The sequence below is a fragment of the Ambystoma mexicanum genome, chromosome 4p (genome assembly GCF_040938575.1).
Source record: "Ambystoma mexicanum isolate Mex_15411 chromosome 4p, UKY_AmexF1_1, whole genome shotgun sequence".
Lineage (NCBI taxonomy): Eukaryota > Metazoa > Chordata > Amphibia > Caudata > Ambystomatidae > Ambystoma > Ambystoma mexicanum.
The window spans coordinates 275,792,030-275,810,119 of record NC_090927.1 but is presented as its reverse complement, the minus strand read 5'-3'; the positions used below and the strand labels follow the sequence as shown (position 1 = coordinate 275,810,119).

General features: G+C 44.5%; 1 protein-coding gene across 5 annotated transcripts in view; it reads right to left on the bottom strand.

Moving 5' to 3' along the window:
* TDRD6 (tudor domain containing 6) overlaps positions 1-18,090 on the bottom strand; it is a 1,508,150-nt gene that overhangs the window by 569,401 nt on the left and 920,659 nt on the right. For all 5 annotated transcript variants that reach the window (XM_069605809.1, XM_069605810.1, XM_069605812.1 and 2 more), the window contains 2 exons: positions 2,273-2,350; positions 2,096-2,185 (listed from right to left, as the gene is read on the bottom strand). In XM_069605809.1, the coding sequence (XP_069461910.1) occupies positions 2,096-2,185; positions 2,273-2,350 (168 nt within the window). The remainder of the gene's footprint in view (positions 1-2,095; positions 2,186-2,272; positions 2,351-18,090) is intronic.

Sequence of the window (18,090 nt, the reverse complement as noted above, 5' to 3'; positions counted from 1 at the left end):
GATCCATAAAGCCAGATCCATGAAGCCTTTGTTAGTTAATTAGGCTGGCCAAAGCAAGGGGGAAGGTTTGGCCCTCCCCCATCTGGAGATGCATCTTGTACTCCTGTCATATACCAAGTAAATACGACATGGGGGACTGTGCACAGGTATATGCCTATGTTGTGCCGCAAGCATAAGAAATGTGTGCAGATTAGCCGCACACATTTTACGGAGGTTGATTTACCAACATTCAATTTCATTTGAAATTACAAAAAAGGCACACACCCACCGTGCAGATCGTTGAATTCCTACAACTATGTTATCCAGAGCGCGTCCCCTTTGGACTTTCTCTGTGGGTACCTGGAGGCATAATATGGGCATTGCACGTTCTCCAGTGTTGCAAAAAGGTCGATGTCTGGATGACCCCATTGCGCAAAGACATTGTGCAAGAGGTGTTCTGATGAGTGAGTCTGCCAGAAGATGGTGATCCCCCGAGACATGTAGGAACATTTCTTGTTTGAGTGCCCATTTCCAAATGTTCTGTGACAGTTTGGACAGCCCTATTATACATGGCCATAGTGCAGTCTGCAATGGTGAGAACGGCCTTCCCTTGCAGTTGGGTTTGAAAGGATTTAAGGGCTTTGAACATAGCACGTAGTTCCAACCAATTGATTTGTTTGGGTGCTACCGATTGTGACCACATGCCGTGAGCTGTCTGTTCTGGGAGGTTAGTTGCCCATCCCAACAGGGATGCCTCCATCATTAGATTGGCTTCTACTGCGGGGGTGCTGAAGGATTTTCCCTTCGACCACCACTGCAGACACTGTACGAGGGCTGTCGAGACAACCACACTTTATACAAATTCTATACAAAATCTGCCGCTGATGGTTTTGAGGATTCTATAATGGGGAGGGCTTAGAGCCCATATCAGAGTGAGCCCAAGTCAGGACAGTAACCTCCACCCCAACCAATTCAGGTCCTACATTCTTCCACAACGAGTGGAGGAAGAGGGGCTTGTAGACACTAAATGCATTACACATGCTTTTTAATTGTGTAAAGGCAGTTCTTGGAGGCCCGACAAACTAACTTATGGAGTCTGCCGAGTCCATGGGATTAATGTTTCTACATTGATGTGGGGAAAAATGTACTAAAAGGTGGGTTATCACAAATCTGTCTGCCACAGGTAACTACCATGGTGAGGGAAGTGGCCATGACGGGTGCCCCCCTGCCTACATGGGTGGGCCAGGTGAAAGCTTTCAAAACCAAAGAACTTCAGAAGAGAATATCCTGTCACAAGTAAGGAGCTGCAAAAATGAGAACACAGAGTTGAAAGCATGAAGGAGAAACTCAAAGACACCCTTTCATACTAGATGGAGGAAAATATCAGTAGAGGAAGAGCTTAGAACTCCCTCCACCTAAAAGGTTGCAGGGAAAAAGACAAACATGAGGTAGCTAGGCAGTGTTGGGTTTAAATGCTATTATTATTGCACTGAGGATTCTTGAACGGACAGGAAAATTCAAAGCATGTGAACCCATGCAAGATCAAAATACTGGAGAAAGTATGTAAGGGGGTCTCAAACCCCATGCAACTCTGCGGTGAGTTCCATGCCATGTACAGAGTCTTGCAAGCACCATAGCCACAATAGGCCGGATTCTTCATGACAAAAGCATCACAGAAAATTAAGTGGACTAGCACACGGAATCAAGTTATTTTGGCAAGGCTCATTAGAAGGAAAAAAAAAAACACGGCAGGAGGTGTGAGGTGCACTGAATGAGGACAGATGCATGGGACATGCATTTGTATCTTATGTCCCAGCGATTGGGAGGCTGCGACCACTAGAAATCTAGCTCTAGAAAGTGGGACAACGATAAAGTAGGTTTTATAGATAAATCAGAAACATAAGTTTAAGACATATTTTGTGCCTGCACATTCGCTCATCAAGGATACTCAAACCATCTACTGGTGAATTTGAAGGGTAAAACTTGCTCCAAGAATTTCCTTGAACAGGAACACATTCAAATATTTAAAAAAAAAATCATACGTGGAATCAATGAAATATAAATTACAGAAATATTTACATTATGTCTAGCTCAACCTATACATTTCTTTCAGTACCTTCATCAACTGGATCCGATTGAGCACAGTGCCGGTTGCCTACATTTTCATCCACTAATGAGGTTTGATGATCCAAACAAACAGATATTCCTAGAAAACAAAAATTAAAGAGTTTACATTTTTTAACGCAAGAAAGCAATGCAATATTTGAAATACCAAAAGCTCTATATCATGTACCTTCCACATCGGTGTCAGAAGAACTAGAAGTACTGCTCTCCTGGGACAAGCAACTGCTCAAGAGATCTGTGCAAATTTCTATTAATGAAAAAGAAAAAGGTTTATATAACAAACCAAACATGATTTATGGAATAAAGAATCTTCGACTTAAGAACTGCAGAAATCATCAAGTAGTTTGGGGACCACAAAAAGAAACAAGATAGAGGGTAAACTTACCATTTACATGAAACAGTGGGTGCTTTATTCAGGTCAGTATCATTGTTTTGATATCTTGGCCAAAAAGCTATACTGCATTGATTGACAATCCCAGGATCGGTTTCCCTGCTCTCTGGCATAGGAAAAGCCCAACGCAATTACTTCTCTAAAGACAGTTAATGCAAGTTACCCACCTCAGAAGCCAGTACTCTTAACCGTTACAACCAAAAACTCAGTGGCCAGCCATCCCTGTTATGATGGAGTTTCAGAATCAGTCCTGTGGACAGATTCTGAGCTGCCAGCCTATTCTGATGAACAGGGACTAAGACTAATATCTAGCCAAACTATCTGGGTAGGTTAAATGGATTGCAAGGCTTATACAAAAAAAACCTATCTCTGGTACTAACTCTCCATGTGAAATTCACTCAGAATCCATGCTGCTTTAGGAGGAACTGAAATAAAGCAGGCTTTATAAGGATTGGGAGGAGGTGCAGAGTTGGGATCGGCTAGGGAACATTTTACTTTTTCTGCTTTCCTTCCCCGATTCCATGCGAATGCCACACTTTGAAGGCAGCGCACATTAAAGAACGATTATTTTATTGATTGTGTGTGTAATTAACACCAATTCATGGGGTGGGGTCTATGTGAGGAATTGGACCATCTGCATGTGGTGGGAGCGCTCGTCTGGGCTTTTTTGATTTTTGAAATGAAAATGAATGATGGGAGATCAGCCTCCGAACATGCGTGGGACCATTCCGCACACATTTTCCCTGCTCACCGCACAAAAAACGCATAGTGGAGTGTACCATCGGAGAACACAGCCTACAGGCTATGTCCACCCCAGTCATGTTCAGCTGGAATGTGACATCCACAGGTATATCAATGTATCTCAAGGAGGGGGAAGGTGACACCTTCCTCCAGCCATGGGCAGCCTAATTAAAATATGAAAGGCTCCAAGGAGATTTGAGGGAGACATCAGTCTGTTCTCACCACACACACTTCAGGGAGACCTGTGCTATGATCAAGGCTCAGTTAACCAGAGACACTTTGATCTACAAGACAGGAAGATGGGTGGGACTTAGGAGTACATGTTGTCACCTCTTACCTTTCCTGTTGCAAAGCACTGTGGTCCTGATCTCACGCATAACAGAAGATGGTTGGTAGGGACCCAGGATTTGTTAATTATGGTAGGCTTAGCCTGCAGCAATCACTGGGGTCCATTTGGCTTTCAATGAGTGCTGAGCCCCTCATTTAGCCGATCATCCAACGACTTTGAAAGGAGTAAGAAGGTGGCATCATTTGGACACTGGCTGAAGGTACAGTCTGCCTTACATCTTCCGCCAGTGAAGGAAGGCCAGGAATTCCAAGAGGGAAGCAAGATCCCTCCCCTAAACATCTCCCAGGGAACAGAGGGAGATACCGGACTAAGAGGAACCGTCTAGCAGCTCCAGAACGGGTACCCAGCTAGCAGTAGGGTGTCACGGTATGGCTTTTTTGACAGTATGATAACCTTTTTGCCAAATGATGGTATACCGTGGTTATCACGGTATTCCACATGTATTTAACTGCATTTATGAATATAACCTTGGTAAAAAATGTTACTTATCTGAAAACTCACAACAAAATCAAAGCACCATCAAATTATATTTTTATATCAATTTAATCTAATCTAACTATGCTAAGCCAAATTTGGATGGAATCTGGTTGGTCCCATTTGACTTTGTCATACAAAATACAAAGTTTGTCCCAACATTTATGAAAAGTTTTACAATGCCAGGGAAATTGAAGTCCGACTTCAGTCAGCCACTGTAATGGTGGATTTGGTCAAAAAGCATGCGTTTTCTTTGTTGTACCAAGGACCCTGTGCTCTGCCCCAGCACACAAGGCATTTCAAAACACTTTAAACTGAAAAACTGTCACACATGTATGGGGCCCGGTGGTGGTACAAAAACATGTTCCTGCCTTGATAATCTGCGAGCTACAGATTGAAGGAGGTTGATGGTGAATAAATATGCACATATTCTACCCTTTGGTGTGGAAGGGTGTGGCGTGAGGGGGGGACAGTGAACAACACACAGAGATTAGTGGCATTCATACACAATGTGGCTCATATTAAGCAAATATAATGCTCAACCAGGGAAATATCCCATTATCGTATACATTAGGAAACATTTCCCGTTATCTACAAACTATACAGCAACCTTCCATAACAGGAGGCTTTTCCTATGTTGCATTAAATGTATTTTTCTTATTCCTTATAATCGATTGCGTGATCACATGTGTGGTTCGGAGAACCGGGATATAAAACTACCTGAACTGAACAACTATTTTTCCACTGGTCTTTTGCATTTGAAAACCTTTAAACTAAACCACCACATCAATGCATTTTCGCTGTTCGCATATGCTTATGGAGTAAGGTTTTCCAGCTGTAAGCAAGGGGACTTTTTACAATGGACCTGCACAAATGCAAGAAACCTGCAAAACTGATCTTTGCAGGTTAACACTGCCTTATCTCGAGTTGAAGAGGGGCTAATGAGTGTGAACAGGAGCAGCGTTTTGTGCATGCTGCAGACACAATAATTTTGATCCTGGGCTGGTTTTGAAAAGATGAGGTCTTGGGACCCCAGAACAGAAGCTGCTTGCCATATAACCGCCACTTGTACGATTCAGAAAAGCTTTTGTTTTAGTATTGTTGCCCCTCATCAGATTTATGTCACTGACAGCGTGTCACGTGCCTTAATGTCTGGAACTGTCTACAAAAGCAAGTTCTTTGACGCATATTTTCTTTAGAGAAATCCATAGCAAAAATATGCTTGTATTTTTTAAACTAAAAACTGAAATTCTAAGGTCGAAGGTAACATTAAATATAGAAATATGATTGTTTAAAATAAAATAAAAATCAGCAAGCAATATAGGAGTTCAATGACGTAAAACCTTAAATATATGCTAAGCATTTTTGATAAGATCACTTGACTGACGAGACACTAAGCATGCATGCAATACGCGGGTATTCAATGCTGTATACAGAATCTATTGTTGAATTAAAAGGTAGTTGGCATAAAAGATTTAGCAGTGACTGCCATATCAGCAGCATGCTGCAGTTTGGTATGGGTACATCGACCCAAGCAAAAACGGATTGAAATATGCCTGGAAAAAAAATGAATAACCAACGTGTGAAACACGCGTTTGCATTGCACCAAATAAAACCCATTAAGCAAATGTATACTATTTATTCTAAGCACTTTACCTAAACATATTCGAACAACCAACAGTTGCCCATCATGCCAACACGCATCTATAATTTGACAAATATACATGCCACTCAAACTTGGCATTTTTGTGAGGTGGTTTCCTTTAACAACTTTCTTGGGCTAGCAACCAATCTAGCGGCCTGGATGGTATTGCAACACACTGTTTGACCCACAGCACAGGGGCCCCATTATCGCCCCACCACTACCAAGGCTGGTAAACGCACTAGATACCCTTATGAAAGGAACACTCGCAAGTTGCATGAATTCTTGCATCATCAATTCTGTGTTCATGAGCTTGTACAGGGTGTCACTTTGTGCTGTGCTCCATCAGTAATCGTGAAGCAGTTTTATTGACCATGCTTTTGAATTAGAGCCGTACGCTCCCTTCACAAATATGCACTCCCCACCATGTAAAATGACAACAAGAGTTCAAGCCTTAGCCCAACAACATGAAATTAATTCTTACATGAGCTGACCAAAAAGATAATTTTAACAAAAACCAACTCTACACAAACCCAACCAACAAGAGGAAATATTTGTACCCAGGCATAAGCAAAGTCACCTCAATGGAAACACCAAGAGAAACTAATACGGCAGTCAACCCTGTGGTTGAATAGAGAATTGCTGCTCATAATGGAGCCAATGAGAGTATGAGAGGGAGAGGTGAAAATAGAAGAACATTCAATGTGCATTTAGCCAAATAAGAAATAAAAATCTCCAGACTCTACCAAACACCAATAACTTTTTTATTTAATCTAAAGTAAAGTGGAAATGTTTCTATGATATTTGAGTTTGTGCCAATTGACTTGGAGGTGCCACATAAATTTCAATAGCAAAGAGAAAAGCCCTACTGAGTCCAGCCTGTGTCCTGTCCAATTGACAGGAGTCCAGTGCTGTCTGCTGAGGTGAGGATAAGGGCAGATGGAAGGCACAACTCCTCTTCGGTTTACCATTGAGAGGACCCTAGTTGCACTCTGCAAAACCTCACGCAGAGCATGCCAGGGGGCGATTTACTTGCTACCAACAGGCATGCTTTAGAGAGGACGCCTCGGGAGACTACACTGGCCACTTTTCCTAGCACCTCGGCCCTGCACGGGTCACTCAAGGAGAGCTCTTGTAAAGTGTGCTCGCTGCCCAGTGCTGCAGGACATTTAATTTTGTAAACAGCATGCCTAGTGTGCCCGGGCAAAATCGATACATTTAGGCGCCTGATAGGAGATTTTTAGAAACAGGCTGGCTGGCTCACAGCCTCTGTCTCTCGCAACTCTTTTCTACACTTCATGCGAACAAAAGGGAATTTATTTTTACAACGGCCTGCCATGATTAAGTGAGTTCCACTCCCCCTCACCCCGCCTCCTCCTCATGACACACAAGGCCTTGCCAAATTCACATTGTAAAACGGGCAGAATAGACGATCAGATAAGTGTCTGGAAGATTACAAAAAAACTTGCTTATGCTTTCAAATGAAGGAGCTAAAATAAAATACCTTGCTGGTAGATTTCCCATGTAAGTCCAGTTTGGCACAGGCCTTCCCTGCACTGGAGTCTCGTGCATTCATGCACAGCCCCCTCCACCAATAGGTTGCCAGCTTTGCTCTGTTGTTCTAGGTAGGGCGCTCATAATGTAGCCGCAGCAGTGCGAGCACGATTTGGGCAAAGTGGAATCTTTATCGACGTCTGAGGTGGAGGGACTCGAAAATGTTATATGCTGCTTTGATCAGTGGCTGCACACACCTCTGCCAAGCAAGGCAGCCCACGCATACTCCTTCCAGGGTGCGAGAGCAAGCCATGCTGCTCTTACTCTCTGCAGCCCCATACAAATTGAAAACCACACAAGTTGGCAACAGCCGCTGGCAGCAATACAGTAAACCGGTTTTAACAAAGTGACGGTTGACAGTTAAATGAGGAAGAGCACAATATTTACAGCGGTATACCGATGTACCGTTCCAACCCTATCAAGCATACAGCAGCCCTGCTAGGTTCTGCCAGTAAGCTTCCTATGTGTTAATTGCCAGAGTCTCTGAACAAAGGACAAGGCCATTGCCTGCAAACACTCTCCTCAGCTTTGGCCTGTCTGCCTTAAAAGGACGAAAGCTTTGGCCTGTCTGCCTTAAAAGGACGAAATGAGCCCTGCGAAGTAGCTAGGAGTGCCACAACAAGCATCAACCAGCGTCCATCTTTTAAGGATATTTTTGAGGCAGTCTAGCCCTCGAACCACGACCGGCTGAACCACTGTTGTCACGCTACAGTTACTAAAGCCATCCGAGACGCCTCGACCAGCGTTCCAGATCCGCCAACCAGCACAGAGACAACTGTCTGTTGTAATAATAATAAAGTAGATATTTGTATACAACCTTGATTGGACAGTCCCTTTTATATGTATTTTCGCTGTGTTGCAACTGACCAATGATCCACAACCTTGCAGAGATACGCCTGCTGTTTCATCCAGGTTACCAAAAATAAGACAAGGTGGTTTATAATTTTCTAGTGTTCCAATATGTTCGGATCCCTTCTGGTGTACTAGAGGTGTGGGGCTAATAGATGGTTTAGAAACCGATATTCATACCTGGACCACTGGTGCCTCGCAAGTTGATTTGTCACAGTCTCACCAAACCGATCTTCCTAAAAGGCGATCCCATGCCTGCCCTCACCTAGAAGTCGGGGGGTGGAGTTGCCAAAACTGCACTTTGCTCCCGCACCACATCCCTCCCCACCAAAAACACTCACCTAATTTCCCAGAGAGAGACAAGCTTACTCGCTCTCCCCCCATCTCTTCCACACAACTAACACTCCGCCTCAATTCTCACGCAGACACTTAACTTCACCCCCTCCCTTTCACACCACATGCATATTGTTATGTAAGATTTTCATAAATGTGAACCCTCTTCCTGACCTATGTCAACCCAAGAACTTTTGCATGTAATTTGTGATTATTTTCCCTTGTCCCTAGGTGAGTGGGAATCTTTTTCCACCCACACCTAGTCATTTACTCTCTTTATGGGTGACCTTTTTATGCCTCGCCATTGTGTGCGTTTGGATTTATAGTTCCCTATAATGTTTGGGCTTAGGCTGGGTTGCCCATTTGGCCTTCCCTTTTAAATTTTTCTTATTACCTCTTGGGTGAACTACTATTACCAAGCAATAAAGTGAGATTCTCATTCCCTTTACATTTACATTTATTTTAGTGAGCAAGTACACACCACATCATGTGGAGTGCTGGGGAGATACATTGTATCCCATTGCTTACTTACCTGGTTAACATCTATGCAACAATTACAAGTTAGCTTGAATGGCTGGTGGCAGTGTAACTACTTTTATGACTTTTAGTCATTAGTAATCGCAGGATGTAAAATCAGCCACAGTAATGCACAGGAGGGTTACCATTCTGCTAGAATGGTGAGCTCTGTTTTTCGCCATTTTCCGTTTGCTTGTTTCTGAGGTCTTCATCTGCTGTTCTAGGCTGGACCAAGCTTGGTTGAAGTTTTGTCTTCGGTCGGAATCCTTTGTGTTCCTGACTGCGGCTCCAGAGTGTCTGTGAAGGCAGGAAGCGAAGAAAGGAGTCTGCAACCATTTGTCTTTCACTTTGCCTGAAAGGAACCAATTCCTACTGGGGAGCTGGCTGTAGTGAATGGACAGCCAGGCCACCCCTTTCTTTAGACTGCAGGGAGAGTTTGCAGAAGTTGTGCTGTAGTTCCCGATAAACACTCCGATCCTGGAAGCTTCTGGCAAGTCGGCCACTGGAACCAAATCCGAAGAGTAACATGAAGAAACAACCGGCTGTAAGCATTTCGAGCTACCACAGAGCAAACTGTGTAACCAGAGCATAAAGTAACCCTTCCTTCCAAACGACCTGGGGGTCATGAATGCACAGACTCCCACCCAGAGGCTGGTGAGATCTACTAGTCTTGGGAAGACTAGACAAACGAGCCATGCCTTGACGTGCTGTGACCTTGCTGGGTTGCAAAACGCCAATACCAGGGTACCTCGAGCCCGAGTGTAGTGGATGGTATTCCAAAATCAGATTTCATCTGAAATTTTGATGGACTCCTACTGGACCTCCAGAGACAGGATTTGAATCCCAGAAGTCCCCTCACCAGAGAGCCTGCACCAATAGAACCAGAATCACCATGAAGATAATTTTTCATTTCTCTTTCTTCCTGGCTCCCCCTCATTCCCTTGAGTTGGGACCAGACTAAAAAGCCTTTGAATAAGTAAGGGTGGAGGAGACGGCATGTACGGAATTCAGGCAAACAAGTTGCAGAGCACCTCTTGGCTGAATTCTGCATAATGTCTAGAGGATGTATCCATAGCATAGGGCTTGCAAAAAACAAGAGGGGTAGCCCAGGTAGCAGCTCTACAGATTTCTACAATGGGAACATGCCTAGTAAAGGCTATGGATGCTGCCTTGGATCTTGTGGAATGAGCCCGAAGTCTCTGCGGAATCGCAAGCACTTTCATATCATATGCCCCGGAGATAAAGGAGACAACCTATCTGGCAACGGAAGCTTTAGCTGCTTTATTTCCAGGAGATGGACCACCGTAAGTAACAAAGAGCTCATCTGCTTTCCTGAACAGTTTGGCCCTCTCTAAATACAATTTTAGACTTACAACAGCTAGATTATGTAATGTCTCCACGGCCGCGGAAGCAAGCGGCCTAGGATGAAAAACAGGAAGACATTTCTTGTTTCAGATTAAATTGGAAACCACCTTTGGTAGAAAGGAGGGGGAATGTACAAAGGACTATCTTATGGAAAACTATATAAGGTTCCTTTGAGGATAGAGCTTTGAGTTCTCAATCCTTCTAGTCAAAGCAAAGGCTACTAAAATCGGCGATTTCCAGGTTAGAAGTTCTAATTCGTATGAGGCTATAGGCTGAAATGGTTTTCGCAATAGAGCTGACAAGACCACGTTGAGATCCCACCGAGGTGGAGGTTCACAAATAGGGAATGCAAGCGTAGAAGGCCCTCGAAATGCCTTCGAATGGCTTAGTTTGAAAGAGAGAAAGACTTAGGTTCTCTATTCAGGTATGCACCAATAGCTGATGAGTAATGTTTGCACATTTCTTCTTTGACACCAGTGCAAACTAGATAGACATGAAGGACATGACATTATCAATAGAAGCATCTAGAGGGTTAAGGTCTTGGCCAAGGCCCAGTGACAGAACCGTAAACATTTCCTACGATATTGCTTCTTAGTAGAGGCTTTCCTAGATGCTGACATGATGGTTACATTTTGCTCTGACAAATGTAAGTGGGAGAAGGCTAGCTTTTCAGGAACCAGGCCTTCAAGTTCAGCAATTGAGGGGAGGGATGAAGGACCAGTCCCTTCTGTCGAATCAAAAGAGCTCTTGATGATGGGAGATCTAGTTTGGAAGTCCCTGCTAATTGCAGGAGGTCTGGAAACCAAATCTGGTGATGCCAGAACAGGGCTATTGGAACCATTGTCAGATTCTGTGTCATTCTGAATTTGAGCAATATTTTGTGTATTAATGGGAGAGGTGGGAACGCATAAAGTGATAGGTTCGGCCAATCCAGATCTCCCAGGGAGTGAAGACCCTGACCTTGCCTTGATGCAAATTGAAACAGAATTGTGTTGGCTGGAAAAGAGGTTTGTTTGTTTTATTATTTGTAATGCGCACTAGACCCAAGGGTATCAGGGCTCAGCAGATTACAAGAATATGCAAAGCTTAGTTACAGTGAACCATACATTAAGATACATTGGTTACAGGAGCAGGATATAGATATTTACAAGTATTTACAAGATATGCAGATATTTACATAAGTCACAATGTGCACGAGATAGAGGTTATCATCTTGTGGATATCCATTGGGCAGTTATTAGTTGCGCATCGTGCAAATTAGTAATTAGTAGATTTTAGCCACATGATAGTATTGGCTCAGAAGCTCTGGAAGGGCTGGTCTACTCCTAGCGTGGGAGGCAGGGAATTCCATAATTTAGCCACTTTAACAGCAAAACTATTACCTCCAAATCGTAGATAGTTTGAAACTGGGGATGGACAGGCAGTCTCGGTTTGCTGATCTGGTTGGTTTTAGGGAGGGCCGTTTGTGGAATCTCTCGGCTAGATAGATAGGTGCGGCATTGTTAAGCGATTTATGGGTCAGCGATGCATTTTTTAGTAGGATTTTGTCATTTGTTCGGAGCCAATTGTTCTGTCGTCTCCTCTCAGGAATGTGCTCTCTTCTAGAGATACCTAAAGCCGCTCGAAGGGCATTGTTCTGTAGGGTTTGGATTTTTGTAGTGATGGATTTGTTGGTATACTTGGGTATACTGATGGATGGCCCCACTTCTAAAATATATTTGCTACCCACGGTTTGATCTCCCACTCGTGCAGAGTAGACTGTAACCTGCTACGTGCATCTGCTAGGATGTTCTTCTTTCTCTCCAGATGGGACGCCAATATGAAAATGTGATTCTGAAAAGCCCAATAGCAAATCTTCTCTGAGACACAGAGTAAGGGAACGAGTAACCCCCTGCTGGTTTATATAAAATGCAGTGGTATTGTCTGTTAGAATCTTCACCACCTTTCCTTGAAGTGAGGGAAGACATTTCTATAAAACGAGAAATATGGCTCTTAATTCCATGACATTTATGTGGTCCTTTGAGGACCAAAGACTGTGAGCTGTTAGGCTTAGACAATGGGCTCCCCAACCGTACTCGGACGACTCAGTCGTTATAACAATTTGGTGCAGAGGAGGCTCAAAGGGAGACCTGATTAACAGGTTCTCTGGGGAGTTCCACCATAGAAGAGCATCCTGAACTTGTTTTGGAATTTGTATTTTAATTTCCTGTGAATACAACAGCTGGTTCCAGCTGCAAGCAAGATGCCAATGGACCGTTCTCATATGAAGTCTTGTAAAGGGAACTAGGTTTATACAAGAGGCCATTAGCCCCAAGAGCTTTTGAAACCACCAAGCTGTCAGAATCTGGTGGGTATTGAACTCAACAATGGCTTGTTGAATAGCTTCGACCGAGGGGTGGAAAGGCTCTGTGTAGAGTAGTAGCTATAAAAAGTTACTTACCTCCGACTATTGTTCTCCAGCATGGGTCTGGCATAGATTGACATGCTCATGAATATTCCCTGCCAGGCCAGGAATCCATGGTAAAATAAAAAACATTCACTTTCACAGTCTTTCTCCTATAAACCAATCATTGAGCTCTGGGTCATACTACTCCCAGTCAATGAGTGCCCTCTCCCTAAGCCCCTCCTCTGGCAGCCATCTTCAGATTTGGTAGCACGTAAAGTGACATTATGACCAAGAAGAGCCGCAGAGGGGCAGGAGGGAGGGTTCGCATGTGAATCCATGCCAGACCCATGCTGGAGAACAATAGTTACAGGTAAGTAACTTGTTCCTTCTCAAGCATGGGGGTCTGGCATGGATTCACATGCTCATGAATAAATACATAGCAGTACATAAATACACAACCACGGGAGGTGGCAAGGCTCAGCAGAAGCAATTACTCATCTCCGGAACAGGCTCACCGTTCAAGCGAACAGGTTGCGTAGCACTGCTTGGCCAACCCTGGACTCCTCTCTGGAATCCTTGTGGACGCAGTAGAATCTTGTGAAGGTGTGCGTGGACCCCCACGCAGCAACCCGGCAAATGTCCAGGAGGGGCACACCAGACAGTAATGCCGTCATCGCAGCAATCGCTCAGGTGGAGTGGGCTCTCGGACGGTTGGGCAGCAGTCAGTTTGCCAACCAGTGACAGTGTGTGATGCAGCTGGAGAGCCACCTGGAGATGGAATCCATAGACAAGGCCTTCCCATGGTTCACAGGACCAAAGTTCACAAATAGATTAGATGTCTTCCGGAAACCCTTTGTGTGTGCCACATAGAACTTCATCGCACGTGCCACATCCAGCGAGTGCAAAGTCCTTTTAGCCGGCAACATAGGTTTTGGAAAAAACACAGGCAACACCAAAGGCTAGTTGAGGTGTAAGTCCAACTGAACCTTTGGCATGAAGGTGGGGTGTGTCCGCAGCGCCACCCTTGTGCCGTGAAAAGTTAGATAAGGCTGCTTGCAGGACAGCGCCTGGATCTCATCTACACTCCTGGCAGAGGTGATGGCCACGTGAAATGCAGTTTTCCACGAAAGGAACTTGAGAGGGGGTTGATACATAGACTCAAAGGCGGCCCCCAGGAGCCTCGTCAGTACCAAATTGACCACCCACGCCGGGGCAGGCGCCTTCACTGGCGGGAACGATCGAAACAGTCCCTTGAGGAACTCCTCGACTAGACGGTGTGGCCAAAGAGAAGACCGTCCCGGAGACCTGGTGTAGCGGGAAATAGTCGTCAGATAGACTTTGATGGCGGTGTGCGCCAGCTTCCACCATGGCTAAGGACAACAAGTATGGAAGGATCTGCGGGTCGTGACTCTAAGAGGGTTGATCGTCTAGACTTCCACTTTGCCCATAGCACTTAAGAATCGATGACGCCGTGGTTCTGGAAATCTGTGCCCCCAGAGATGTTGGAGCGCACCCCCCACCACCCTATCCCTCGACGGAACTCCTTGTCAAGAACAATCCTGTCTGCAAAACATCCACACACCTGGATCCACCGGGTGTCCAGGAATTCCTGAAGGGGTTGCATCCCCACCCTGCAAGAGTCTGATCAGGTAAATACACAACGAAATCATGCAGAGCAGCGACTTGATGGTCCGCGCACCGGAAGTGGACCTTAAGTGGCTGTTAGGCTATGTTGTTCTCTGCTGTGCTGCACCGGAACGCCGTCGGGGAGAGGAAGTTTGTACACATTGGAAAAGTGGCCCTTCTATCTTCAAAGAACTACGAGTTACCTCCCCTTCATTGTTGGCTCCGCCTCCTGTTTTCCCAGCACTCCTATAATTAGTGTCTCCCTCGCACACCCGAAGTTGACCTCAAATGGCTGTTAGGCTGTGTTGTTCTCTGCTGTGCTGCACCGGAACGCCGTTGAGGAGAGAAAGTTTGTACACATTGGAAATGTGGCCCTTCTATCTTCAAAGAACTACGTAGTGTAAATATACTTTTCATTTTCATCTCCATTTGGAGAGCAGACTCTGTGCTCAGGGTTTGTGTGTTCAGGTTTTTTTTTTGAGGTGTGGACTCTTATCTGTTCTTATTTTGCCTCTTTTGCAGTACCTCCCCTTCATTGTTGGCTCTGCCTCCTGTTTTCCCAGCACTCCTATAATTAGTGTCTCACTCGCGCACCCGAAGTTGACCTCAAATGGCTGTTCGGGTGTGCGGACGCGGGTGCGGCAAGTGGCTCTTGCCCCTGCTTGTGTCTCGAGCCATGGTGGGCTCCATTGCCTTGTACCTGTAAGTTCTGAAACTCTTCATGTGAGCCAATCTATTTTTGAGTTTTTCTCGGCTCAGGTTTACGTAACTGTTTTCCCAAGCAGGGAGGACGTTGCCATTGTGAGTCAGAAGATCCACATATATTTGTTTACATAAAATATTGAGTACGAGCCGACCTTTATATCAACTAGCTATGGCCAGTGTGCATTTTACATTTTTATCCCCGGATTGGGAGAAGTGCTCCATTGAGTCTTGGTTGCACTTTATACATCCGTATTATTATATTCTGTATGTAGAAACGTTGTGGGTCATTTTGGGCAGATCATCCCACTATCGTGATAAACAGTGAGCCATAAATGACTCTGGTAATTAGTATTACCCCCTGAACTCCCTGATAGCAGGAAGGGGCAGGCCCTGTGAATTACTCAGTATACGGTTTTGTTATTGTATGTTGATTGAGCTCCATTTTTGGGACTTCAGGCTTGCGAGTTATATTCTTTCATACTGAGCCGGCTGTGTGGGTAAAAGGGTTGTTTTATTCTGCCCTTTGACAAATATGGCGGGTTTATCGAGGAGTGGTAAACTGAGGTCCTCCACATTTATAAAAAAAAGAAATGCATAAAGAAAATATTGGCGATGTAATAAATGAAAGTTTATCAGACTCTTGTGATAACAGTCTTGACCTTGAGAGTGTGCCTTCTGGGCTTGGCATTTCTGCGTCAGACTCCCCAAACCCAGAGCCAAACTGCAACGAAATTATACCCTTGGGAGGTGGTGTGCCTCCTAATTCTCTACCACTGTCATGATCACTGGCCAAGGGCTAAATTCTAATTCCCAAAAGAACACTTTTCAGGGTTGGTCCTTAGCCTGGCATTCTTGGATAGCTGCACGACACAGGTTAGGATAGAATTCCATTAGGACTATACTTTCTGGGTTCCTAACATGGCCGCCAGCTTTATGCCTGGAGTTAGCCTTGCTGGTCTAGGCATTCATATTATTCCTCTATATTAGCCCTGCCCCCCTTGAGGACGGCGCTTCGCGTTCCTTACTGCGGCTGCAGTACGACACTTACCGCGGTTCTACAGTCTCCCCTCAGATTTTCAGTCACAGCAGTTTTATTGTTTTCTCTATATTTTCCCTCTAGTATACCTGCCTGCTATTCCCTTCCTCCCGCTTGCTGATAGTTTTCCAATTTTTTCCCAAATAGTTTTAGTAAGCCTCCTCAGCGTTATTTCCTGTCATACACTCTGAGGCATTTTCCCCTCTTCAGTTATCTATGAGCTGACCTGCCATGAGCCGACAAGTTCACGCCAAGTACAAGACAAGTGTTGCGATTTAAATGCTTATTCATTTTCATGTCAATTAATTCAAGGAAACGTTGCCTTGTTGCCGCGTACGTTAGTAACGTTACGTATGGTGGCAGTTATTTTCTGTGATGCACAATTAGGTTAGAACGCTTCATACACACTGCCGTCTGCTATTTAGTGTTGTTATTCAAGTTCATTTTGGGCTTAATGTTCAATATCACATTATCCACTCCTTTCAGTAACTTTAAATCAGCTTCGAGAATACGGTTGTTTAGGGGTTTAGAGGGAAAGGTTCCATAGTTTCCAGTCAGGAAATTTTCCTCAGACTATTTTCCTTCTACTTCCAATTGTTTCCTTCCAATATTTTAAAACCCATCTCCCTTGTTTCCATTCAATAGCAGTATTTCCACCAACTACTGATTGCGCTCCACATCCATTCTCCATGACGTTTTCGAATTGCTCCCCTGCACCAGAGCATCTTCATTCTACAGGACTTGCGCCCCTGCGTCTGAAACTAAAGATATAGGTGAGCGTTCCATCTTCAAAGGAAGAATCATCCTAGACAGTTATGTTCCTGCATTGTGGAAAGTACTGGACATTGTAAGGTTTGTTTCTAGGAATATTAAGCGATTATTTTAAAATTACAGGACCATCCTGATCATTCAATTCAGAAGAAATCTGGGAACCACTATTCCAGTTCTGGGCGCTCCTGCGGAGTCCAGGTAAGCGTTACAACAACCTATAGACGCGCTTAGCTTAACAACCCCTGGTGACTTGGAGGTACACCCTGAAAAAGGACTCCCAAGATATTTGCCCTTAACGCGGTTCTGGACCCGGACCGGTCAGTGCAACAAAGCTTCCTTAGTGTCCGGGATGGTGTACAATTCGCCAGCCCCTTACCTTTAAAGGGAGACTTTCAGATTAACCCTCCTTTTTTCACACATCAATGATGTCTCTGGTTCTAAGTGCCGAATTGGACAGGCGGATTCCCTTTTCCTTGGGCCCTTCCACACCAATACAGTTGAGGGCGGGTGGCATAGATAATGTACGCTTTCATAAGTATGACCAAGAGATTTCATTTGTCCCGAGACCTGACTTTTCTAACCCACAACAGTTGGGTAATTTCCCGGAGAAGTCTCCTGGCAACGGCGTAGAGAGTAATATCTCCCCTATCTTTGATTCAGAAGAACCAGACTTTAGAAAGAAGATGCACTCATGCTCATCTCCGCCATAGGTTTCACCCTGCAAATCCAAGTTTACCACAAAGGGCAATACCCCTACCTGATTCATCCTTCTTGCAAGAACATCAAGAAGGGGACATTTCATTTCCAGTCCTGACTCAGATTTTAAATCTCTTGGACAAGGGGCACGAGCGTTTTTCGGAGGAATCACAGCTAGATCCACCGAGGCGGAACGAGCGTATAATTCAGAAGCAACAGGGCTTTAACCCTCTACTGGAGACGCGAGTGAAGATGAGTATCCACATGGAGACATCCGCTCGAAAAGGATACTACATACGAATCAGAGCTGAAAAAACAGGTAAACCAACCAGCATACCATGACGCAGCTTAAACACCCGCACTCTAACTACTGCCTTTCTGAATTATTTTATTAACAAATAACAATATCTTTGAGTTCCTAGTACTAATCCGACTACAATCACTAGTACAACTATCACATCAATTAGAATTAGGGTCGTTTTCCACATACAGTCATTGTAAGGTGAACGCTATGCTGAAAAATCTCTACTTAACATCTTCACTCTATATGTTA